The sequence below is a fragment of the Mesoplodon mirus genome (genome assembly GCF_964341445.2).
Source record: "Mesoplodon mirus genome assembly, chromosome: X".
NCBI classification, from domain to species: domain Eukaryota; kingdom Metazoa; phylum Chordata; class Mammalia; order Artiodactyla; family Ziphiidae; genus Mesoplodon; species Mesoplodon mirus.
The window spans coordinates 112,508,937-112,535,452 of NC_138981.1; the positions used below are offsets into that span (position 1 = coordinate 112,508,937).

Consider the following 26,516-nt stretch of genomic DNA (forward strand, 5'->3'; position numbering starts at 1 on the left):
TGACACTCTATAGAGCTTAGGTTCCTAGGTTAGGCCACGCTTTACCCACCATAAGGATAGAATGCAGAATCTGTGTGATGAAAACTGGTAGAAAATAATACTCTTGCAAGTGTACCTCAGGCTCCAGCAGTAGAGCTGACATTCATCAAGCTTAAATATCAAATGACAGAAAGCATATTGGGCATTGATAGAGCAGGATACCAGGTCCCCGAGGGTGACGATGGCAACAGGAAAAGCAGTTTCATTCCCTTTTTCACACTTATCAGCCAAGACAACCTAAATATCCAACTGTAGTGGAATGGTTAAATAAACTATATGACATATCCACTTGTTAGGCTAGTCTACATGCATAAAAATGCTGTTCATGAAGAATATGTAGGACATGGAAAATGGTATGATTTATGTGTCAAATATGCATTTTTAAAAGACTGGAAGAAAATTCAGCAACAAGGTAAACTAAGAGATCCTTTTAGGTTGGTGGGATAATAGTTATTTTCTTCTCTGTTTCCCAAAATCTCTATTAATTAAGTTTGTTCTTAAATTACTCTTATAATTTAAAGAGGTGTTTAAAAGGCTATCCGAAGGCCTATAGTATACAAATAGTCCATACAATAATTACAATGATCTAAAATCCCACTATACATAGTTTAATCTAAGGGATTTTTTTCTTCAAACTTTAGTTTAAGTGTAATGACTAAATCAGGTCAACCAAATGTGATCCTCCCAATGATCATGAAATGTCCTCTAACACTGGGTGGGAAAAGGTAGAACTGGATTGAAACTGCTTTTATAGTTTTGCAATAAGCAAGTTTCTTAGCCTCTTTTAAAATAATATAATAATATCTATATTTCCAGGTTATAAATTATAATCGTTATGATTTTTAATATCTATTTAATAATAGTTATATTATTGTTATTGGAGATATCATTATATTAAGTGCCTTCTATGGTTCATGTATCAAAAGATGTGTTTTAGTCCTTCTTCAAATATTTACTGTGTACCAGTCATCTTACACAAATGATCTCATTTAACTTTCATAACAACTCTTTGAGGTAAGTATTATCATCTTCATTGAAAAGACAAAAACTCAGAGAGGTTCAGTAACTTGCTCACGGCCACACAGTAGCTGAGCAAGGATTACAACCCCTTTTGGTCTGATTTCAAAGCTTGAGTGAGATTAAAAGAAATAACACATGCAAAGCTTCTAGCACTACGCTGATATAGAGCAGACATTTACTAGGTGGTCAATACAATGTTGCTGATGTTCCCTTGCCCAGAGTTCAAATTCTGGTCTTTGATCTGCTTGACTACTTATAGATTCCTTTCTATGAAAAGGTGCACATTTCAATTGAAAGATGCAATGCAAACACCACCTGTGTCCTTATTGCTGGGGCTCTGAGTCCCTAGGAAACGATTTCTGTTTCCTTCTGGCAGTATCATTTGTTCTCACATGTATCAGCAGAAGTAGGTAGATGGCATGTCTGATGAGCCTTGGCAGCTAGCGTCATGTCTCAGGTACACTTCTTGAGAAACCACGTGGCTTCCTCGGGATAGGCACCTGCTACCCAGTAACTGGTAGGTCCCTGCACTCAGGGATGCTTATTAAATGGCTGGGGCCTATCTTGAACCCCTGTTCCAACAATTCTCTGTATAGTTTGGCTGACCCTTAATCGTTTCCCCTCCCACTTTCCTCCACTAAGCAGGGGCTGCGGGACCTCCTCAGAAGCCGACAGGGGTAGGAACTAGAGAAGATGTTCAATTCCTAAATCCTCAGAGGGACTCATTAATAGATTATCTTGCATGGTGGAGTCTAGGGTCAGTGAGGAGTAGCATGCAGGATGAATAAGAGAGGTGAAGGAGAAGGAGGAATTGAAGGCATCCTCCAGAGACTGGGAGCACCTGAAGCCCGGCCTCTCAGAGCTTTTTCTGCCATGACTCTCAATACTTCTCTATTCTGTAGCCTCTTTATCCCCACCTGAGATTATATGCACCCCCTACCCTCAGCTTCTTAACCTTCACCCACCACTCTCTGCCCAAATGCAGCTTCAGCTTGTAGTGACTTATTTTTGTCTCTAGAGGGAGGCAATAGCATCAGGGAGGAAAGGGCACAGATTGGGGTCTTCTCTTACTTTACCAAAGGGTAGATTTTATTTTCCTTTAACTGCGAACAGATAAATAACAACTAATTGGAACAGTATTTTAGGTGCTGCAAAATATATCTCAGAGAAACATCATCGCTCCCCTCATCTACCCCCCAACCTTGGTGGCTGCTAGAAGAAGGGTGGCCTTGGGAGCCCCTCCTGATTTCTAGGTTAGAGGTAGAAAACAAAAACAAAACAGAAGTCGTGGGGGCAGTTTAGCCAAGGAATATTTATGCTGTCTTTCTCTTGGGTACAGTGGCACACAGTTAAGAGACAGGGTCTGGACTGGGCGTGAAGTGAGGGTTGGGGAGCTCAGTCCATAGTTGGGGTGGGAGGAAGTCTAGATGCCGAGAAGGTAGTTTGAAACTTTCCTGTACGGAGTATTACATCTGAAACGTTGGTTTCATTAACACTGCCAGGAGAAACTGCAGAGTGAGAATTGGACTTAGGGTCCAGTTCTTCCGGGCTGCATTAGGCTGATAAAAACATCACCCTAAAAGAAGAGGGGCTATTTCAAGAGTGTCAGACACAACAGTAATGAGGAAAATTGGCTTAGTCAGTCAGCTTCAGTACTTGAACACCCCGGTTGAGACACTCTGGGCTATATGGGCAGGGCGTGAGTAAAGCAAGAGAGGGAATTAGCCTTTTCTTGAACATTTATTAGACGTGTTAGACATTTGGCTGACACTTTCCATATTTTACCTCCTTGTCATCTGAACATGTCTAAGGCAGGTGTTAACAGCTCCAATCTACAGATGAGAAAACTGAGGTTCTGAGGGATGAAGTAACCTTCCCAAGATCACATAGCAAGTAAGGGATGGAGCTGGGATACAAACTCAAAGCTGTCTGAAGGTCCTCATCTTTAAAGGGTTTTACTCACAGTTTTCTTGTGAAAACCAAGGTCTCCCTCTTCAATAAAATTCACATTTTGGTTCCTTGCCTGTAACGGGGGTTATTAAAGCATCTTGGAGCTTTTAGCTTCTTCAAAGTTGAAGTTTGTTCCCCATTTCACAGGTAAGAGTACTGGACTGGAGTGAACCAGACAGTCTTCATGAATTCAGGTGGGACTTACACAAAGGAATTTAGATAGGTGGTCCAGTGGTTGAGTGTATGTGTGTAGGGGCGGGAGGCAGAGGCCTCACAGGATCGACTGTGAGGAAGCAGAAGTGGAGCTGGTATATTCAGAGGAGAGTGAGGAGGTGTCAGACTGGCCCGCAAAGCAGCAGGAAAGCCAAGTGCCTGAGACCAGATGCTGGGAGACACCAGAGTTTGCATGAACTTCTGGTACAGATTTACCAAGGGGCTTCAGCTACTCTGTGCCCTGTGTGACTTACACTAGCCTCTCTAGCAACCCCCACCCTGCACTTAAAAAAAAAAAGACTTTCTGGCTATGTAGTAGTTTAGGTAATGCTTTTCCTGCCCACCCAGGATGAAGTGCTGACCCAGGCCCAGCTGGGGGTGAAGCTTTACGGATGTTACAGCTGCTTCTAGTCCGCACGCCAGGCTCATTTGTGCCAGTTGAAAGGGCACAATAATAACAGTAGCAATTTAAATCGTGCTTCTCGCTTTCCGCTTTCCCCCCTGAAAAGTGGCGAAGTGACTCACCACTGTTGAATCGTCCCTCTCTATCCACTCCCTGACCTCTTTGCGGCAGTCTAGGCTGGTTCCCTGGGGGCTGAGCTGGAAGTCTGTTCTTCCTGCGGCCCTTTAGCTGTGACGGAGCCAACCCCCCCAATAAATGTGTTCCCCCAAAATGCGATGTATTGTTTTAATTTGAAATTCTCATATGAGGCTGCTTGGAGGGCATTAGAGCAGCATGAACCCATTAGGTAAGCACAGTTCTCCCCTCCAAACATGAATAATACAAAATGGGACCCATTCAGGAATCTTTTGAGGGGGCTCTGCTTGTTTTTCTATATGCAGTTTCATATGGAGATGACTGGTCTGCTTGAAATTTACTACATACCAACTTCTGGTGGTAATGCCGTAAAAATAGGTCCAGGGGAGCTGTGAAATCATTCCCTTACTCCATCCTGACCCCTCACCCCATCCCCATCCACACCCAATTCCCCTGACCCTATGGCTAGAAAATGCTCATTCTCTGCTCTTTCTTTCAGCACCAGCCTAAGGAGAGCTCCCAGAACTGGAGGTGGTGAGGTGCTTATGAGCCTAGAGTAATTAAAGATTTTGAGGTGTCAACAAAGCAGGTAATTAGGTGGAGAAGGTATCAGCTGTCTGAGAGACAAAGAAAGTAATTATGCTGAGCACTCTTGGTGCTGTCAGTAAACTCCAAAGAAAGATTTGTTGGGAAGTGATACTGTTTGATAGAGACTTCAATGCCTAGCAGAAATGAGGGACTCTTGGTGAGGCTGCCTGGAACAGAAGAAAGGTTTAGGGAGCTTGGCAAACCTGGATTCAAATACCAGCTCTGCCTCCCACTGGCTGTGTGACCCTGGAGAAGTTACTTAACTCCTCTGAGTTCGATTTGTGATGTGCAAAATATTGATAAGACAGAGCTCTAATTACCTCATTAGGTCATTGTGAAGACTCAAGGAGACCATGCATGTAACAGCAGTAGCACAATGCCTGGTATACAATAAGTGCTTAATAAATGGTAACATTATTATCATGATCACTGTTATTATTACTATATACCAGGCATTCTCTACAGGAGCCCAGAGTTTAAAAGGAGAGACAAATAATCGCAGTTATGTATGGTCGTGTCATGAGAAGTATGAACAGTGTAACTATGATGGCTCAAAGGAGGGAGCCCTCAACTGGGAGGGAGGGGGTACAGAAAAGCAGAGAAAGTTTTGTGACTCCCGAGTTAGGTCTTAAAAAAATAAGTAGGCGTTTGTCACGAGGCCCAGGGGGAAAGGGATTCCAGGCAAGTGTATCTGCCCACACAAAGCCAAAGAGGTGTGAAACAGCCAAGCCTTGAGCTAATAGTTGGGCTCTGCTGGGCACGAACTGGGATCTCCTGGGGGAGGGGGGGAATCAGTGACCAAGAATCTTTCCAGTTTATTCCCACCAGCCCCTGAACCGCGCCTTAGGCGCCCTACCTGGCCAATCACGTGCGACGCCCTCCTCTTCTTTCCTCTAAGCAGTCAGGTAAGCTCACACCCAGCCCCCAGCGGGCCTGGTGCGCACAGCGGGGGGTCGGCGGACCCAGACCCGGCAGATCAGGCCAAGGGGGAAATGTGCCCAGGTCGCGGGCCCCTATCTCCTTCCTCGTCCTAGTCCTGGTGCAAAGCCCCCCTCCACCCCCAATTTAAAAAAAAAAAAACACCAAGCACACAGCCACTTGGGTTCTTTAGACAACCCTGTGCTTTCTCACACACCACACCCGTAAACTCACGCCGCGACCCCCCTCCAAGACACACACGGTCTTCAGCCCTCCATCCTAGCACATACATTGGCTGCATGCGTCCCCACCACACACATGAATACATCACACTCAAACACACACGGACATTGCACCCTCACACACACAAACCTTTGAGCACACACGCCTTAAGTAAGCTCACATATAAAGACACCTTGCTCACAAACACACACAGTACACACCACAACAACCACCGCCCGTAAACCCACATTGACACAGCACAGCTAAGGGTAAACACACACCAAACAAATATATACACACAAGCTTCAACGGGCACACACACATACACACACTGCATACACATACACACTACAGCACGACCACAAACCCCGGGAGAAACATACATCGAACACACCCATATCCAGACCACACCCACATAGTCACACTATCATCGGGCAGAACCATGCAACCTACAAACGTGCACACACAAACACCGCACAAACACACGCCCCACGTCCGAGCGCAAACCAAATACACTTCACACCCAGCACTCGGACTAAAACATGCAACACGCACACACACCCCACACCCAGCCACACACGGAACTCACAGGCGAACCGCACTTGCGCGCGCGCACACACGCGTACATGCATACATACATACACATACAGCCCGCCCCCTCCTTCCCTCAGGGCGGAAGAGAAGGGGGCGAGGATGGGAGGAGGGGGAAGAAAGGAGGGGGGGATGGGCGGGCGAGGCGCTGCGAGCACAGACGCTCTTTTCCCTTTGACCTGGGGTGTTGTTCCCATTAACCCGCCTGTTCCCCATTCCCGAGCAAAGGGAGTGAGTTGGGTCCAGATGGGATCCAGTCAGAACCCGGGAAAACTGGAAGGGCTGGGGAATCCGCCGGCGGGCGGAGGGCACGTGAGCTCCAGCCGGGACCCTGCCGGAGGCTCCTCCCCCGAGCAGCCTCCCTCTCAGACCCCTTCGCATCTTTGACCTCTGCTCCCCACCGCGGGGGGAGGTGGTGGAGGGAGGGGGTGCTTCTTCCTCTCCTACCCGAGAGAGTGAGCAACTGTTAGGGGTGGAAAGCTTTACTGGTTTCAAGAAGTAAGGAGTTTAGATCTGCAGAAAAGCTTTTTGCGAAACCTGTTCTAATCTAGTTTGAAGACGTCTCCTAATAGAGAGCTCACTATTTTGCAAAGCAACTAATTTTTACATAAGAGGCAATGGTTATTAGAAATCACCGACACCGCGCTGGACACATAGTAGGGCGTTATAAATGTTCCTCCTTCCCGCTTTTGTCAACAAATCTGGCAGGGCTATCTATCTGCAGCCCAGCACCAGCCCGCGACAGCTCTGGGGCAGTCGGTCAGCTTTTTCTAGCACACAAGCCCCTGGAGAACAGCCGCCTTGGCCAGGGAGCCACCGGCGGCAGGGGGCGGTAGTGTCGCTTAGGGTGCTTTGCACGTCTGGCGGCATAGCCCCCGCGGGACAGTCTGAGGTCCCCTTCCTATGTGGCGGGCTACAGGGGTCACTCTAGAATACTCCGCGGCCAGAAGAACATCTGGCTCCTGTCCTCCGCCTGCCTCCTTTCTGTAGAGATGGACAGCGGGTGAAGGAGAGGAGGAGGAAGAGGACTTCCACCTGAGGCAGCGCATTGTGCAAAGCGCCTTGCGGTGCAAAGTGCACAAGCTTCGGAGTCGGTATAGGTTCGAATCCCAGCTCCACCACTTCGCAGCTGACTACCTTGGCAGGTCACTGTCTTAAGTTGCGGGGTGGGTGTGAAATTTAAAGGAGGATATGTATGTAAAGTGCTAATTCCAGTTAAAATCCAAATGATGTACATTCCCTTCCATTCCCTCTCCCTAACCCTCACCAAGGATAAAGATTTGGGAGTTTGGGGAAGAGGGGGATCAGAGGCCAGAGATATGGCCACGAGGTAATGCCTCTAAGCCAGAAGATGGACAGAGGTTCAATTAGCACTCAATTTCTTAAGCAATGTGCTGTATTTAAGGGAAATGCCTGCACCAGTGATTTTAGCGATGCCACTCACTAGCCACAAGACATTTCAGTTCACAGCCCCAGTCCTTGGGGCTGCAGTGAGGCCACTCTGCCCATCACCTCACCTCTCACAGGGACTTCCTAAATCGTTCCCACCCCCACCCTGAATTCTCCTCCCCCTTTCCAAGTTGCTGAGTTATTTTTTCATCGTAATGAACACTCATTGGATGCCAGGGACATCTTCTCTTACCTTATGCTTTGCCAGTGCCTAGCACAGTGCCAGATACAGCACAGGCTGTATACATGCGGCAAAGTGATGCCCTGGGTGAAATCCCTTGGAAACACTGAGACTTAAGGGCACATAAGGAGTTATCATAAGGAATTGAGCGAGAGGATTCCAATAGCAGCACCCCAGGCACTGTGGGGATGGAGGGCAGTGGCTTTTGAATAGGGGGCTATTCTATTCCTCCTCAAAGCCCTCCAGCCCTAAGCTTCCCTGGAAGGGGGTTGTCTCACTGTGGCTGAGGCTTCTGCAGTCAATTAAGAAGAGGGCCTCTTTCCTGGAGGGCAGAGGCCCTGGCCAGCTAGAGGGTGAGTCACTCTCTCAGAGTTGGGCAGCAGAGGTGGCACTAAAGTGACAATGAATTAGTCCAAGATGGCAAGGGGATATTACCTGAGTGATGATCAGGAGGAGGATAAAGCGGAAGCCTGAGCCCTTGAGGCTGGGATTAAGTGGTAGAATGTCTATATGCTTAAGCATAGTCAGCACCTAACCCACCTCCACACTTCTACCCCTCCAAGTCCCAAAGGATAGCCAGGCAGCTTCTTAGAGGAGGAAGTGGAGTGGAAATCATCCTTTGGGAGACCTGGGTTCCAATCCTGACTTGGATACTTGCTGTATAACCTTGGGCAAGCCCTTTTCCTTCCTGTTCTCAACACCAGAAGGAAGTTAAGTGGGCAAGAGGCTCTGTGCTGGGCCCTGTGCTAAGTATTTTACCAGTGTTATTTCACACACTGTTCGCCATGGTGCTATGTGGTGAGCATTTATTCTGCTGTTTTGCAGTTGAGAAAACTGAGGCTGAGTGATATTTAACCATCTACTTTCTAATATATCATGCAGTCTTTATGTATTTATGTTACCAAGGCGATCACTGTAACTCAAGCCAATAACCTGCCAGTCCTCTGCCTAAATTGGCTCCTTTTGCACTCAGGTTCACATCCTGTCTCCTGGCTGCCCCCCAACGCCAACCCGTGTTGCTTTCAAGGCAGTTGGCTACCTGGGTGGGTTTCTCTTTTCATCTTCGGTGACACCCACCTACCCCCAATTCAGATCTTTCCCTGGCATATCAGCATAAGATCCCACATTAGAAAGCAAGCATCACCAGAAAGATGCACCCCAGTATCAGTCCCTTATCACAAGGGTGGGGGATCTGGCTGCAAGATGTTGCAGTGAGGAAGGGGTGCAGAGCTGCCAGGGCCAGAAGGAGGGGCTGCCTAAAAAACCAAGAGGAGAGACAGAGAATGCCAGGGACAAATTGGACCAGCCTCAAACTGCTGCTCCCTCCCTTTCTCCCCCTCTCCTGATCTGGTGCTCTAGAATGTATAAAGGGGCAGCACCCAGCCCATTTTCAGCAGGTGGAGAGGGAGAGATCCTCTCCTTCAAAGGAAGGGAAAACCACCCTGAGCATTCAAATTACATTCCTGTGTCGGGTAAGATTTATTTAATTCCTGAGGGGTGGAGGTAGGAAAGAGGAGCAGGGGAAGAGGGCGCCTTCTTGGTAGTGCTGGTGCCCAGGTGGTACTTTTAGTGAAAAGAGCGCCACCCATGCTGCTGTCAGAGCCAGAAGCTCTCTCCCTTTGCTAGGGGTTAAGAGACACTTGCCACTGGGCTTCTGGATCTCATTTCCAAGCCAGATCCCTATGAGCCACATCTCTGAGCCTTTGGGGAATAAGTCCATGTCTTCCTTGGCTACCTCAGTACCTATGTATGCCTGGGGTCAGCAACTGCCTTCTGTCCTTCCCCCTCCCCTCTTTCCTCCTCTCCTTTGCCTAGGCTCTGCTCCTTCTTCCTTCTTGCTGGGCTAAACGAGAGTCTCTGACATTCTTGATTCTCTTCTCCTCTTTCTTTTCCATCCAGTCGACAACACTCTCCCTTCATCCATTTACTTCATCCAGGAGAGGAGAAAATTCAACTGGGAGGGAGTGTAATTGTGTATTTGAAATTCTCCCCACTTGAGATCTTGCGCTTATAACCCCGTATTGCCCTTGTTGCGTCAGATGAGAATATTTTGTGCTTGTGAATAATACATTTTTGCTTGGCTGAATAGTGATTTGAATATATGATTGTTGGGCTGCAGATTAGAAGAAGGCATTTCTGGAAGCAGAATTAGAAGGTAAGATGGTTTGGGCAGGTGTGAATGGCCTTCTGACTTCTCCAGGTGCCAAGAAGATAGAAAAAGAAAGATGAAGACTATAGTAGTGTGTGTGTGTGTGTGTGTGTGTGTGTGTGTGTGTGTGTGTGTGTGTTGGGGGTGGGTTACTGAGACCATTCTCATCCAGATAGGGAGAGTAATTCTGTTTGCTCTTGTTGTTCATTGAACTCTGAACCAAATGATCTTCCTTGTCTCTGAGTTTGGAAGATCAGAGGCCCTGGACAAGATGGCAAACAAGCAGCAGGAAGGGTGAGGCAAGGAGGGGCAGGCAGTTGTTCCTTGTGTACAAAGGGATGCCACCTGCCCTTCAGTGCCATACTAGTCAGGGCAGAAGGGAAGTGATGAGGGGTAACAAAAAGTGTGCTGAGTGGGGTTCCAAGAGTTTGGGGCCTTCCTTTTGGCTCTGCCACTAATTAGCTCAATGCCCTTTGGTAAGTTCCTTATCCATCTGAACCTCCACCTCTGCCTTTCCTTCACCTGTAATGTGAGATTGGGCAGCATGGCCAATGGAAGAGAAAGGGAGCCCTCAAAGGAAGGGACCCTTGGGCTGAATCTTGAAAGAGAAATCAGCTTTGAATAAAGGGAGAGATGATTGTGGGGTATGATGAGAAACAGTGGGAGTAGCCCCGGGAATTTAGCAAACAGGTATGCGTAAGGCACTGAGTTAGCTGCTGCGTAGAAAATTGCTATGAATCAGCTCCTGCCCCACCGCGGGGGCTTCAGAGAGAGAGAGTGGGGGAATCTGCGCGGCAGAGCTAAGTGCTCACAGTGCCTGCAGCTCGTCCCAGGACGGGTCGTAGTCGCGCCGCAGGACTGACCAGCGGGTCACGCAGCCATTTATTCCCTGGCCGGACCAGGAGAGTCGCCAAGAGGTAGTGCAGGGGCAGGACTCCAGGGGCCTGAGTGCAGCCCCTAGAGGGGCTGAGTGGGAGGTGAGTGCACTCCAAGCGGAGCGCCCGACGTGCGGGAGGGAGAGGAAGCCTGCGGGTCCTGGGCTAGGTTCCCAGCTTTTCTTGTTCAATGGCTCAAACGTGCAGCACGCAAGAAAGATTGCATTTTTCAAATTCTCGGCAGCGGCAAGCAGCAAAAGTGGTTTTTGCGCGCGGCGGGGCTTTGCTTAACTTTGCACGTTCTGCGCGCTCTTGAGCCACGTAGGGGCGAGACGCAAGGGGCGCAACCCCGCCTGACCACGCTCCGCAGCAGCAACCTGTGGCCCGGGACAACCCTTCGAGGGGAGGGTGCAAAGTCTTGGCTGGCCGGTTCCTGTCTCTCTCCCCCTCCCCCTGCTCCCCCTGCCTTCACCTTCACCTAGCTCTGGGTAGAGGGCAGACTACCGGGCTAGGGCTCCATTAGGGAGGGACAGGGAGACCCGCTTGGACCCACTCTCCACTCTGGCGCCCGGAAACCTGCGGGGGGGCAGGGATGCTCTCTCTTTCCAGCTGTGGACAGTGGCCACGGCGTGGCCCTGTGTCCTGGAGGTGGCTAAGTCCTGTAGAAGAATCAAGGACTAGGCAGAAGTGAGGACTGTGTCTCTACCGTGTTCTTAGATAAACTGGATAATAATAAATGACACTGGTTGTGTTTTGGGGCTTGGAGATGCTCACAGACTTGCCCAAGGCCACTCAGCTGCTTAGTAACTAGGCAGACCTTCTGACTCCTGGTCCAGGGTTTTTGTTTGTTTGTTTGTTTTTTTCTTTTTTGCACTGCGTCATAGCCAAGACAGTGGTCTAATTTTGAAGGAGGATAGATACAGGTAGGTAGACATTGATTTTTTTAAAAAAAATACGTTTATTTAAATGTAGTTTTAAAATACCATTCCTATCATGAAAACTATCAGGAAAACATCTCCCACAGCCCCAATTCCCTATGACAGCCATTCAGACAGGGTTTTGAAAAAGAAAACTGCAGAAAATTGAATGCTTCTTGGGGGAGATACAATCAAAGGAGAAGGGAAGCAGGTGGGAGTGGGGGAACAAAGGTGAAAGAGAGGTAGCTCTCAGCACAGATTTGGAGGACAACTTTATTCTGAAGGTTTCCTTGACAGATCTCTGTCCAGATGGTTTGGGGAAGTGTCCCTACTGGTCTTTCCTCTCTCGTGCCCACTCTGTAGAAACCCCAGCTGTGGTCTAGAGGGGCAAATGTTTGATGGTTCTTTCTTTAATTCAGAGTCTCCTCCTTCCCTCTGTTGTAGCAAATACATTGGGTAAGTCTGTTCTGTGTGTGTGTGTGTGTGTGTGTAAATGCATATGTGAGAATGCATGAGGATGTGTGTGTGTGTGTGTGTGTGTATTTGTGAGAGGAAATGTGTGTCTGAAAGGGAATATGTCTTAAAGAAGGGGGCTTGGGACCAGGGGAGTTGAGAAGATGGGAAAAATGAATCAGAGTTTACCGAATGCATGCTATAAACCTACAGCTGAATAAGGGTCTGAGTAGTGCTGGTGGACCTGAAGAAATAGTCAATTCTTAACATTCCTTAAAGGAACAAAGGAGAGGAAATGTATTTAAATGAGGGCAGAGAAGGATGATGTTAGACCCATGTCAGACTCTTGACATTTATGTGACCTCCAACTAGGCTGTAAGACCCCAAGGACAGGAACTGGGACTTTCCACTCCAGATGGCTCCCCCCTTTCCTCCACCATCCCTAACATGGATGGCTTGCACACTGTGCTGAGGAAACCAAAGGTAGGGACTAAATCCCTTTTGTGGGCCAACTAACTTTTTTCTACATTTCAGAGCCTAGACTGATCCCCCCCCAACCCCCACCATTAGTTGCCTTGCATTCCTGATCATGAAAGACCCAGTGAAGAAACAGTTCAACTCATCCCCTCCGAAAGTGAGCTACCTGCTGACAGGATGTGGTACCCACTTTTACCTTCTATGCATGGTACAAGGGCATTCTTCAATGGGGTCACTGTCTGCTTCATTCCAGATAGCAGCACTTCTGCTCAGTCTTCCTTTCAAATATGACTCTCAGGTATTTGGCGGGGGGGACAATTCCTCACCTTGGTACAGCACTATACCCTTTGGAGGATTCTTTCATGTCACCCTGTCTTTTATTTAATCTTTACCATAGCCACACCTGATAGACATCATGGTTGTTACTTTGTAAGGTGATGGAACTGAGGCTCACAAAAGTGAGATAATTAGCTCTAAGTGACTTGGTTGGTGAGTGTGTGAACTTACAGGTGGTAAGGCTGGGATTTGAACCCAAGTTCTAGTTCATATCTCAGGACCTTTTCAGGTTGCCATGCTGTCAGCTTGGGGAGTGGGCTGAGGCAAGAGACGTGATGGGAGGAATACATGGTGCTTTTGGTGCTTTTCTTTTCTATTCACTCCTCTTCTCTACTTTCATAATAGTGTTTTTCAAAACCATATATATCTGTATCTTTCTATCTATCATTATCTACCTATCTTATGTACCTATCATATCTTTCTTCTTCTTCTTCTTCTTCTTCTATCTATCTATCTATCTATCCTATCAATCATCTACCTTCATTCCTATTTCCCAAGAATAGTGTGTATAAAGAAAGACCTCAAAATCTAGCCATCTCCTTAGGAAAGAAAATAATCTTGACTCAGGCCATCCCAGTTCCAGGCAGCAGATGTTGGTGATGTATACCAAGAAATACCGTGGTTTAGTGGGAAGGGCAAGACGACCAGGCCTGGGGATAGTCTAGTTCCCAGATTGTATTTCTTCATGGCATGTTAGTGCAACTTCAGTTAAGTTACAACCTCTCTGGAGTCTTAGTTTGTTGTTATCTCTAAAATGGGAACATAACACCAAACCTACCTCCTTCCCAGGGGTTGTTGTGAGAATAAAGTGGCATGATTCATTTATCCATGAATCACAAATAGCTGTTTTAATTACAAGACCTTTATGTTCTCTCAAAACTGTCAAGAGTTTATAATCCTATGATTACCCAACAAACACATTGAACACCTACTGTGTGCTAGGGTCTGGAAATAATGGACATGTGGAAAGCTTTTGAGAACATGAAAAGCACAAGAAAAATTAGACATTAAAAAATTACCTTCTATTGATGGAACATCTTACTTTTTTTACTTTTTCTGCCACAACATAATAGAAGCAGCAACCGAAAGGGAAAAAAGAGATAAAGGGTGACACAGCTTGTGATGCCAGCACTATTAATGCACTCTGACACATACTGCAGATAATACCGAGAATATCTATATCTTGTTGTACCTTCGGATATGACCTCCCTTGGTTTATCGAAACAGGCTTTGATTATGTGTCCATTCTTTTGATTTCATTATTTAGCTATGCATTATTTTGTAGCTATTAAAAGCAAAGGTGGATGAGGCAGTGGAAAGAGCCCTAGGTCCGAGAACTGGGTTCTTGTCTAGATTCTGTGTCAAATTGCTGTGTGGCCTTGGGCAATCTCCTGTCTCTCTTTGAGCCTCAGTTTGTTGAACTCTAGAATGGAAGCTTTGGGCTAGGTGATGGCTAAGGTCCCTTCTATCGCTGATCCATTCTAATCTAAGAAGTTCTGGAAACACTTTTTGATACCAGAGCTTTTCTGAATGTATTTTAACAGTACTACCTTTGGTTTATGAGCTTCTGTTATGGCATGATGGACTGACTCACGTATTGAAGAACGCTGCCCCCAAATTTAATTATTTTGGGGCATTACACCGCATAGGGTAAAATGAACCATTTTGTTCACCACGACTGCAGCCTTCGCTGAAATGGAGGTTATGGGATAGCAACTTAAAGGCTAACTCATTAATGCTCAGGGACGAATGAGGTAATGTGCCAGCAGACCAAATTGGTGCCTGAATGTTTTCATCTAGAGACCTGTATCTCTTTCTCATGTTGTGATATATTAATGCGGATGTCTTTATCCATTGTCATTGCCTGTAGACATTTGAATACCGTAGATGCAATACCTTTTGGGCACTCAGCCCTGCACACTATCAATTTCTCAAAGTCCAAATTCTCTCAACGGCTAGAAGCAAAATTCTGATGGTGCCATAAAGTGCCTAATTTATTAGGATTCTATCGATGGCATCAGTGCAGTCCTGCTTTTCTCTCAGAGGTGTTTACTAGTGAGCACTGCACCACCCCTAACTATTTAATGGGGGCAATGGAGTAAATTAGTCATCCAAATTGTGAAGGCTGTGGATTTATGCCTAGCTGAAACATTTCTGTCCTCACAATGTTGAAGAGGGTGACCTTTCTGATGTTAATTTGTTTCTCCATCTGTGCCATGCGTTTCAGGAGGACGTGAGGAACAAGCTTGATGCCACTCATGTGTGTTTTCCCTCTTCGTATTGCTGGAGAGTTGATCTGGTTGTGCCTCTACTCTTTGTTCAAATTCTCTCTCTTGGTAGCTGCTAATATCCTAGCCCCTTTACTGATCCAAATGAAATTATATGTTATTTTGCTAGTGACGATGTGAAATTGGATGGTTTAAAAGGTAGATAAGTTTTTGAGACTTACAAGCATTTTACTAATCTGAATAATAGCATTTTAAAAATGGGCCTATGCAGTTAGTTTTTCTAAATTTTATAAGATAATTTTTTATACTTGACCCTGATGTCATTGGAGATTGAAGAAGAAAGATCTATTCACAGCAATCTCCCAAGATCTTTTTACCCGTTTTAATTTAATTCAAATTTAGTAGAGATTGAACTAAGTCAGATGCATTGATACAAATTCCAATTGTATGTAATTACTTTCAAAACCTGATATTTTCTAGTAAAGTCAGGCCCTCTGCAAAGCACCTTCAATATCAATGTGTTTATTAAAAGCCAATGCTAAATATCACATGTACATTATTCATTTAATTCTTACACAGTTGGTGAAATGGATACTGGATCATTTCCCCATTTTATAGAGGAAGCCACTGAGGCTCAGAATTCAACAAACTTTCCTAAGCTCACACAGCTAAGAAATCACAAAGCTTGGCTTTGAACTCAGTTCTATTTAGCTCTGACTCCAGGGACCATTACAGATATTTGTCTAAGGATATTGTTTTTGCAAATGTGTTGAATTCTATGCTGAAATTGAGAGGGCTTACTTTTGTCTTCCTTCTTCCTTTTTGATGTCATGGTCACTTCAGGCCAATGCCAGGGCATGCTGACGGGAAGGGGAAGACACTTCGGAGCAAGAGAGGTCTCTTAGCACCTTGTTCTCTGTGGGGAGCCTCCTTTTGCGATCAGCTCATAGTGTTGAAGCCTAGTTATTGGTCCCCCCTCCCCAACCTGCTCATCTGCTTCTTGTCTAGGCACACTGGACTTCCTAATTCTGCTTCTGTCTGGTATTCTACTGGTGCCTTGAGAGTATTGAAGGCAAGCAAGACAGTGTCAATTTTGCTGGCAGAATTGTGGCATATGATTGCTCTTAAGTTTAGCCCTGTATCTTTGAGCAGGAGGCAATGACAAACAGTTTATTCTAAGGCCTTTGATTTCCTTTGGAATTATAAGCATCTAGGCTGACTCATCTCTCAAAGGCTTCTCTCTCTCTCTCTCTTGGCTGACGTTGTTTTGAGGTTCTCTTATTTGTTCTCACCTTATTTTGGGGGGAGAAGAGGGATTGATTTTCATCTTGATTTTTGGGTGAAAGAACCAGCTATACTCTTCGGATGACCAGATTGTAACCCTTGGCAAGAAGAAATAGCTGCAACTCCAAAACAGGTACAAAAATGTCTAAATTGGGGTAAAGGGAAAGAGGGAGCCATGCAAAAAAAAAAAATAATCCATAGCTAGGCTGTGTGTGTCAGAATGAGACCCTTGGCTAATAGATTTTGGACCTGCCATTGTGAATGGGGGATTACTGGCTGCTTAGTTTGGGACTGTGGTTAGGTTCTCTGCATGTGCCTTTGGTTAAGATGGTCATTTTGTGGATGCAGTATGGTGGTTGGGCTTAGGTGTTTACTCTGGGTCCAGGGGATATTGATTTTCAGTTGAAGGGACTTTTAAAAATATGTATGCTAAGAATTTTCCTCTTAGCTCAGTTCAAAAGGCATAGAAATACTCCTCATCCTATCTCATACTGAACTTCAGTTATCCGGCAAGTGTTTATTTCTGACATGTGTGACTTTGGCCATTAAGGAAAGTGGGCAAAAGAGGATTTTGGAAACAAAAGAAGTGAGGGAATTTTTTTTTGACAGAGCTCATTTATATAGATTATTGGATGATAAACTTCTACCCACCTTTTCTCTGTCAGAGCCACATTACCTGATCTTTGGAGTTTAAGAACCCCCCCCCCCAATAATATATAGAATATTATCATAAAACTCCATGGGCAAGGGGAGCTCAGAAAAGTAGCATGTGACCACTTCCCTTCTTGCCAAAATATTTAGTTCCCCATGTCCGGAATTATCTTCTCTTAGGAAGAAGCATCCACACATTCACCCAAACCATAAACTTCGGAGCTATCCTCTCCATTACAATAAAAAATTTTCTCTAAGTCCTATCAATTATACCCATAAAATCCATCTCCTGCTCCAGCCCCATTGATACTGACTTGTGTCAGCATCTCTTGCCTCTTGGCTGATTTACCTACTTCAGGCTTTCTACCCAAACCAGGTTTTTCACTGCTCTGTGATTTTTCCAAGCTGCAGCTCTGACTCTGTCACTTCCCACTTAAAACCCTGCAGTAGTTCCCTATTACCTTCAGGAGAAAGTCCGGCTCCTTAACATGGCTTATAGGGCCATTCATGATCTCATTCCTGCCTATCCAGATTTATCTCCTTCCATCCTCTTTATACAGCTTTAAGAATATAACAACCTCTCTTCCATCTCTTTGCCTTTGCACAAGCTGTTCTCTCTTTCTGGACACTCCCCCCTCCCTGTCTCCAGGCAGACTTAGATGTCTCCTCCTTTCTGCTTTCACAGTAGTTTGTTTATATCTTGGGCAATTGACTTATCACAAGGTTTTGTAAATTGTTGTTAACCTGTGTATCTCCTTCGCTGCACTGTTAAATTCTTTATGAAAAGAGTATTATTATTTTGCTCATATTTGAATCTTTAGTGCCTGGCACAAAGTAGACAATTAATGCAGGTTTCTTTTCTTTTCTTTTTTTTTAAATGCATACGTGAAAGAACAAATTAATAATAGAGGTGAGGATGTGCAGGATAGGATGCTGTGTGGGGTGCAGGGAGATCCCCACTGGGGTATCCTGTGCAACCTGGGAGCAGTTTGAGGTAGTGGGCACCATGCAGAAGGGATATGTAAAAGAGGTTTGCCAATATGCCAAGAAACTTCACTATACCAATCCTGTATAGAGAGTCTCATTAGAAATGGCCTGGAAGTGATGTTTGTTTTGGTACAAACTGATGTTGTTGGTTTTTTTTTTCAGGAAAAAATAACATAATCAAGTTGCACAATTTTTGGTAAATAGATAAAAGGCAAAAGGCAAACCAAATCCCACTATTTGATACAGACACCATCAGTAATCGGGTGCATTTCTCTCAGTCTCTTATTTTTTTGCATGTTTTTCTTCACATAGTTGTAATCATAATTAATACAATTCTGTATTTTATGTTTGTTGTTTAAAAGCTCCTTGTAAACATCATTTTAATCATTGCATAATTTTCCATACTGTGGAAATTCCATAATTTATATAACTAGTCTTGTTGCTGGGCTAGCTTTTTTTCCCTTAATTTTTTACTGTTATGGTTCATGTACATATGGTTTTTCCTGTCTGTAGGAAGATTTCATTAGGATAGATTCCTAGAAGGGGAATTACTGGGTCAAAGGGCCTGGGGATGATTTTTGGCTTCAGACTCACGTGTCCAGTTTGCTTTCTGGAAGAGTTGTACAAAATTTACAGAGCTCCTAACCTTGATGAATGTGCCCATTTCACCCAAACTGGACAGCATCAAGCATTATTATTAAAAAATAAAAATAAACTCCATCAATGTTCCTAATAATTAAAGGAAAAATATTACCTTATTCTTATCTTAATGTGCACTTTAAAATTGTAAGGTTGGTTTTTTTTTTTAATATTTTTTTTCTTTTTTTAAAATATTTTTTTCTTTTTTTTTTCTTTTTTCCTTTTTGCCTAATTAGGTTTTCTCTTTTCTGGACTGTCGGTTCAGGGCTGGCTTTTTTTAAGTTGGATTTTTTTTTAATAAGCAGCCAGAGGCAGCTCTGCTTGAGGGTGAAGCCACCTCCCAGTTTTCCCTCCCCCTTTACCACCCTCCCCCCCCCATAGTTCCCTCCACCAGGTCCAGTGACAATTGGATGATGCAGTCCTGATAATCATCCGATTCCAGAATGGGTGACTGCATTCCTTTTCTGAAGGCAGCAAGGACACTGTGCCCCAGAATCATGCCCCCTTTGCTGTTGTTGTCCGCCTTCATTTTTTTAGTGAACGTCCTGGGAGGAGCCCCAGGACACAACCCGGACCGCAGGACCAAGATGATCTCAATACACAGCCTCTCCGAGCTGGAGCGTCTGAAGCTGCAAGAGACTGCTTATCACGAACTCGTGGCCAGGCATTTCCTCTCTGAATTCAAACCTGAAAGAGGTGAGCAGTACCCCGGGATGTGGCATCCTCGCCTTCGGGCCGAGTGGACCCCCGGGCGGAACGGGACGAATGGGGGGTCCAGGAGGGTGGGAGGGACTCTCCTCTGGTCTTGGACCTGGCCGGTTCTCCTGGATCCTGGAGAACTGAGGGAGCGGGAGTTGAAGGGTGTTTGGTGAATTGGGAAGAGGTAAAGCTTAGTTGAGTTGGGTTGAAGCCTGGGGGCTTGAGGGGCAGTGAGACAGGCAGATACCAGGGACAGACAGGTGGACAGAGGACAGGTGAAAAGACAGACGCACCAGGTGAGGTGCCAGAACAAGTCGGAATGAGATGGAGACGCAGAGGGACACTCAGAGAAGACTGGGACAGACAGAGACAGCGCGGTTGAGAGACGAAGAGTTAGAGGGAGATAGCGAGACAGTGAGAGAGAGACACGGGCCAATCCAGGCGAGTAGCGGGAGGGCGGGTGCGGGTGCGGGGGGCGGCGGCGGGAGGTGCGCTGGGAGCGAGCGGGACCCAGCGCAGGACGGGGGTCGAGCGCGCCAGTGGTCTCCGCGGTGCAGGCGCAGATTCTGCGACTGAGGGGAGGTGGGAGGGCGTCACGCGAGCCGAGGGGTGCCGCCGCAGTGATGAAAAGTGCAGGGGGCCGCAGGTTCGCCCGGCGCAGCCTAAAAGGAGCGCAGCAAAGGGCGAGGAGACCCCGCGGGCAGCCGCCACTGTGGGGGTCGGAGTGCGGAGATAGCAGGTGTCACCGCTTCTCCCGCGGCCGCAGCGCAGGGAGCCGACGGCATCCCGGGAGCGAGCGCGCCAGCAGTAACTTAGCGACCCTTACTAGCCGAGGCGCCGCAGGCAGAGCCCCTCCCCTCGCCTGTTGCGCTGTCCCGCGGCCTAGGAGCCCCGGAATTTATGTTTTAAGCGTTGTGTTGAGCTTCTGCTGGTGCGTAACAAGGTGCGCGCTGCGCACGCGGCGCCTTTGATGATCTGGTTTGGTTAAATTCTTGGAGCCTCATATGTGGTAGTTAGGATTGGTCCCGTTTTCAAATGGGGAAACTGAGGCTGAGTGAAAGCAAAACACTTTTGGGGGGCTGGACAGAGCTGTTGCCCCTCTCCCCAATCTCTGTGGATCAATGCATTACGATGTTTTAGTCACTTATCAAATCCTATTTGTATGAGAATGCGTGTGTTTTCTTTTTCTCTTCCCATAGCTCTACCAATTGACCGTCCAAACACCTTGGAGAAGTGGTTTCTGATTCTGAGAGGACAAGAGAGGGGTGAGGGTCTCTCATACTGTACTTTCCTTAGTAAAGAAATAGAATGCTGCACCCTTCCTGTACTGCGTCCCTGGCTACTGGAGACTGGGCGGTGCCCACTGCCCCTGGGGGGGACTCACTCCCCCCCCCACCCCGCTTCCAGAAACCCCGCAGGGGGATGATTTCAGGAAATAGCGCACTAGCTGCAGGAGTGCTGGGCAGTCCCATCAGATATGCCTAAGCTTTCTGGGTGAATCTACCCCAGACAGTTTGCCCAGAAGAAATTACCCTCATTGCCTCAAGGTGGTCACCCCCTGGCAGGACTTAAGGCAGAGACCCCGTTGGGGTAGCTGAGTGGAGCTGAGTCTTTCAGCCAGACCATCGCAGGGTCCCTTTGGCTCCCTCCCCAGGGAGGGGCGCTGCGGGTCTGGTGGGGTAGGGCTGGCTGGGGGCGGTTGCTTAGAGGAGTGCTACAGCCCCTGCAGTTCCTCCTGATTTAAGCGCTGCGGAGCGTTGACGTTTCTCATTCTTTCTCTCCCTGGCTCCCCAGCGGTACCACTCAAGACGTTTGGCATTCGACTGGAAGAGGTGCTGGTGAACGAGCTTACCCGCCGCAAACAACTTGAACTGAGAGCCGCGATGCAGATTGAAGAAGCCACCGGTCAGGTTGCGGGCCGTCGTCGGGGAAACGTGGTGCAAAGGATGTTTGGCCGCATCAGGCGCTTTTTCAGTCGCAGGCGGGCTGAGCCCTCCTTGCCCCGGGAGTTTACTCGCCGTGGGCGTCGAGTGAGTTCAACCCTCCAGTTTTCAGGCAGGGACCCTTCTTGAAGTGTCCAGGGATGTGGGGCGGGAAGGTCAAGGCCTGTGTCCTCAGAGGGAAGGGGAGCTGAACAGAACGTGTTGGAGGGGTGTAATTGGCTTGCCACAGAGAGAATGTCTCCTGTTGTGAATGTGATGCAGTCTTCAGGGAGGTCCAGAGTGACACTCCTGCTCCCCCATTTTAACATAGTGGGGGTTTCTCCACAGGGTGCTGTCTCTGTGGATAGCCTGGCTGAACTGGAGGACGGGGCCCTGCTGCTGCAGACCCTGCAACTTTCCAAGACTTCCTTTCCAATTGGCCAGCGACTTCTGGGATCCAAAAGGAAAATGAGCCTCAATCCGATTGCTAAGCAAATCCCCCAGGTTGTTGAGGCTTGCTGCAGCTTCATTGAGAAACATGGTAAGGGGCCAAGAATGGTGGTTAAATCAAGGTAGGAGGCAATTCAAGAGAAAGAACGGTGTTCTAGAGATGGGGAGAGGAAAGAGGTCAAGGGCTGAAGGGCTTGAAACATTCCCCTGCCACCAGTTGGGGTTGGGATACAATGGGGGAGGAAAAGGGAAATGCTGGCAGTGGGGGCGGTGAGCACAGATACTTAGCATCCCCTGGTCTTTTCTTTCAGGCTTAAGCACGGTGGGGATTTTCACCCTGGAATATTCTGAGCAGAGAGTGCGTAAGGTAAATCAGCTATGTTTATGCTTTTGTTCCTTCAGTGAGAAAAAATGGTGGGGGTAGGGGCTCCCCCATAGACCTGAAGAGAATGTCATGCCTCGTGAAGGGAGCACAGTCTTCTTTCTAGCCCCCAAGGTACACCGTATAGCCAACTACCTCCACTGAAGCCTGAGACTTACTGAAGGAGTGGCCAGTAGGGAGCCTGTGATGGGCAGAGCAGCCACCGAATGTATTCTCTCTCTTTTTCTAGCTCCGTGAAGAATTTGATCAAGGTCTGGATGTAGTGCTGGATGACTCTCAGAATGTGCATGATGTGGCCGCACTCCTCAAGGAGTTTTTCCGTGACATGAAGGACTCTTTGCTGCCAGATGATCTGTACATGTCCTTCCTCCTGACAGCAAGTGAGCCTTCTGCTCTCTCTTGTTGGGCAAGGAAAGGAAATAGTACAGGGGATGTGGGGTTCTGGGGACAGAGCTCAGGCTGCAAGACCCCAAGGAACTAAGGCAAAATGAACACCAGAAGATGAAAACACCTCTCCAGATTCCGCTATAAGTCTGTTGTTTGGAAATCTCTCTAGAGCTTCTTGAAGCTGTGTGCACCCTCTCAGGGCAAAGAAGAACCTAGGTTCTGTAGGGAGGGGGTCTGATTTTGATGGGAGCACTTCTTGCTTTTAGGAATCCTGAGCTCAAATGCCATGAGAATGAGCAAAGAAAAGATGCTTGAGTACTTTATCCATAGCCTTTGGCATTTTTCAACCAGAATCACACCTTTCTTTGTATCAGGCTGCTGCCAAGGCTAGCCCCCTAAGCCAGTCCCTGTTTTCCTTCCTCTAGCTCTGAAGCCACAGGATCAGCTTTCTGCCTTGCAGTTGCTGGTTTACCTGATGCCACCTTGCCACAGTGACACCCTGGAGCGTCTCCTGAAGGTCCTGCATAAGATCACTGAGAACTGCGAGGACTCCATTGGCATTGATGGACAGTTGGTAAAAAGCTCTGGGAAAGGGTAGTGAGATTTATAGAAGGGGAGATGTGTGGGAGTATATGAGAAAGAGAAAGAGACAGAGACAGAGAGACAGAGGGAGAGGGAAACAAGAACAAAAAGAGACATTTCTATTTGTGTAACTTCCATTACTACTTCAGAGTTAATCACTTTCTGCTTTCCTTTACTTAGGTTTCAGGCAATCATATGACTTCCACCAATTTGGCTTTGGTGTTTGGATCTGCTCTCCTGAAGAGGGGGACATCTGCCAAGAGGGAGTCCAGGAAAACAAGACTGGGGATTGACCACTATGTTGCTTCTGTCAATGTGGTCCGTGCCATGATTGATAACTGGGATATCCTCTTTCAGGTAGGTGGAAGCTTTAGACACACTTATTTCACAGCTCTTTCACCTGTTCACAAGTCAAGGAAGAGTTCCACATGCATCCCTGGGGGTATCCAAAGCAGGCAGCCACAAATCTCCCAGTCTAGAAATCGTTCCTACATTAGCTGGGCATGGTGCCTTCAGTTCTGGGTACCTGAGAGAGATGAGTATAGATTTTAAAAATGTTGTGTAATAAAGGCTAACATTGCTAATTTTACCCTCAGGTGCCTCCCCATATTCAGAGGCAGGTTGCTAAGCGTGTATGGAAATCCAGTCCTGAGGCCCTTGATTTTATCAGACGCAGGAATTTGAGGAAGATCCAGTGAGTATTTTCTTGGTTTGTTCATGCTTAGCCTGAAGGAGAATCACCTATGGGGGCTCCCAACCCCAGGCCACCTCTATGTTAGTCAATCCAAGTATACAAACTGACTTGCTTTTTCAAATTCATTCCCCTTCAGGAGCGCACGGATAAAGATGGAAGAGGATGCTTTACTTTCTGATCCAGTGGAAAACTCTGCTGAAGCCCGGGCTGCTGTCCTTGGTCAAAGCAAGCCCTTTGGTGAAGGTCAGTTCCCTGCTGGCGGTCAGACCCCTGGTGAAGGTCAGGCCCTTGCTGAAGGTCAGTCCCTTGGTGAAGGTCAGGCCCTTCCTAAAGGCCAGGTCCTTGCTGAAGATGAGCCCCTTGAGGAAGATGAGTCCTCTGAGGAAGATGTGCCAGTCAATGAAGAACTAGTATTTGAATATCTCAATCAAGGAGTAGTCTTTGGCGAAGCCCAAGGTCTCGAGATTCCAAATGACCTTGAGATTCCAGGTCCACATCTCGAAGGCATTCCAGAGCTTGATGAAGATGACGACAATGACGACAACGACGATGATGACGATACCCTGAATTTTGATCTTCCTCCCCTTGAGGACATTCTAGACCCTGATGATGAAATTCTAGAACTCATTGAAATCCAAGACTTTGAAGAAATACCATATTTTGATATGGTTCCAGACCCTGAAGTAGCCCGAGATGTGCAAGAAATCCCAAACCCTGGAGAAAACCCAAACCACGACCTTGAAGAAGGACCAGATTTTGAAGACTACCATAACCTTGACCTAGCAGAAGTTCCCTATCTTGATGTAATCCCGAACACTGAAGAAGCCTCAGATACTGACGAAATCCCAGACAATGAAGAAGCCCCTGACACTGATGGAATCCCAGACCATGCAGATGACTCAGATAATGATGAAAACCCAGATTCTGAAGAAGACCCCAATCTTGAAGAGGTCCCAGCCCTTGAAGAAATACCAAATGATGAAGCCTCAAATGCTGACGAAGTTCCAGACCACGAAGAAGCCCCAGAGGTCAATGGGATTTCAGACTCTGATGAAGACCTTGATTTTGATGAAGTCCCAGCTCTTCATGTGGTCCCAAGTCCTGAAGAAGCCCCTGGTGGTCATGAAATCCCAAATCATGAAGAATCCCCAGAGTTTAATGGGCTCTCAGACTCTGAAGAAGACCCCGGTCTTGAAGAGGTTCCAGCTCTTGATGGAGTCCCAAATGATGAAGAAACCTCAGATACTGAAGAAATTCCAGATTATGAAGAAACTCCAGAAGTCAATGGAATTGCAGGCTCTGAAAAAGACTCCAACCCTGAAGAGGTCCCAGCCCTCCATGTGGTAACGAGCCCTGAAGATGTCTCTGATTTTGATGAAATTCAGAACCAGGAAGAATCTTCAGATGTAAGTGGAGTCCCAAACAATGAAGCAGCCTCAGACGCTGAAGAAATCCCAGGACACAAAGAAGACTCTGATGTCAGTGGAATCCAAGACTCTGAAGAAAACCCTAATCTTGAAGAAGACACAGTTCTCAGTGTGGTTCCAGAGCCTGAGGGCACTCAAATTCACAACAAAATTCCAGATTCTCAGAAAGATCTAGCCAACACTTTTGAAGAAGATGAAATTACAAACATGGCTCCAGAGCCTGAAGATGTCTCCATCCTCAATACAATTCCAGACCCTCAGCCAGACCTAGCTGTCAATTTTGAAGAAATCATGAATGTGGAAGCAGTCCCAATGCCTAGTAATCTTGACTCTAAAGAAGTTCAGCGTCCAAAGACCATCCAGTTCCGCAAAGAAGATGCAGCTGTTACATTTCCTGTAGATACTGCCTTCCTTAAAAACAAGTCTCAGCCTGGCCAACTCATGGACTACAGGTCCTCCTCAGAGTCATTGAAGACCGACACCTGCTTTCTCCCCTCCATGAAGTTCTGTAAGCTTCCGGCTCCAGCTCTGTTACTCATTTGCTTAGTAAAATTAGTCAGGCTGGTTGTAGGGTGGTGGTGGTTGTTAGGAGGATGCCCACTTCCTCGCTTCCCTGGTGGTATTGCCCATTTGCTCTAAGCACGGGATATCTGTCTCGCTCTTTCTGTTCTCTAACATGGCCCTGCCCTCCTGCCCCCCGCCCCCACACACCCAGCTTCCACAGTGGGCCTAGATTTAGAGATGTATGTTCTACTGTTAGGCTGCAGTTTTCTTACATGTCAAATGGGGGTAATCATTTCTGCCCTAACTTCTTACCTCATACTGTATTTGAAGCTCAAAATTAGGTCTTAGTTCCTTGGGTGCTGTGCAAAGTGTGAAGTCTAGAAACATAAGGAGTTAACATTGTTACTATTTTCCAGGTTCCTCTGAGGAGCCAGCTGTGCCTCCCGGCACTGTCCGTTCCCATGACGATGATGAAGGAGCGGGTAACCCCCCCATTCTGGAGCAAGACCGCCCATTGCTCCGTGTGCCCCGGGAGAAGGAGGCCAAAACTGGCATCGGCTACTTCTTTCCTTAGATGTTTTTCCTTCTATATGGTGCCAGACGGGGGGAAAGGGTGGGGGTAGACCTGGAATGTCACAGGGAACATTAAGGAGAGTCTTGAAGGTAAAGATCTGAGGGTAAGAAGGAGTTCTACCTGATGCTCGGGTCAGGCTGTGAATTCCAAACACACTACCAGCCCCTTTCCTGGGGATGCTCGGTCCCTT

At 47.0% G+C, this 26,516-nt stretch overlaps 1 protein-coding gene across 3 annotated transcripts in view; it reads left to right on the forward strand.

Annotated features, from left to right (window-relative positions):
• Nucleotides 1-26,326, forward strand: part of ARHGAP36 (Rho GTPase activating protein 36) — a gene marked incomplete at both ends in the record, with an annotated part of 162,971 nt that extends 136,645 nt beyond the window's left edge. For 2 of the 3 annotated variants that reach the window (XM_082609170.1, XM_082609171.1), the window contains 11 exons: nucleotides 19,243-19,401; nucleotides 20,604-20,669; nucleotides 21,199-21,434; nucleotides 21,675-21,867; nucleotides 22,088-22,143; nucleotides 22,388-22,538; nucleotides 22,971-23,119; nucleotides 23,308-23,484; nucleotides 23,724-23,821; nucleotides 23,958-24,064; nucleotides 26,169-26,326. In XM_082609170.1, coding sequence (XP_082465296.1) covers nucleotides 19,243-19,401; nucleotides 20,604-20,669; nucleotides 21,199-21,434; nucleotides 21,675-21,867; nucleotides 22,088-22,143; nucleotides 22,388-22,538; nucleotides 22,971-23,119; nucleotides 23,308-23,484; nucleotides 23,724-23,821; nucleotides 23,958-24,064; nucleotides 26,169-26,326 — 1,550 coding nt within the window. Of the gene's footprint in view, nucleotides 1-19,148; nucleotides 19,402-20,603; nucleotides 20,688-21,198; nucleotides 21,435-21,674; nucleotides 21,868-22,087; nucleotides 22,144-22,387; nucleotides 22,539-22,970; nucleotides 23,120-23,307; nucleotides 23,485-23,723; nucleotides 23,822-23,957; nucleotides 24,065-26,168 lie in introns of those variants that run through there. The other variant, XM_082609169.1, reaches the window with a different exon arrangement.
• Nucleotides 26,327-26,516: the final 190 nt, after the last annotated feature.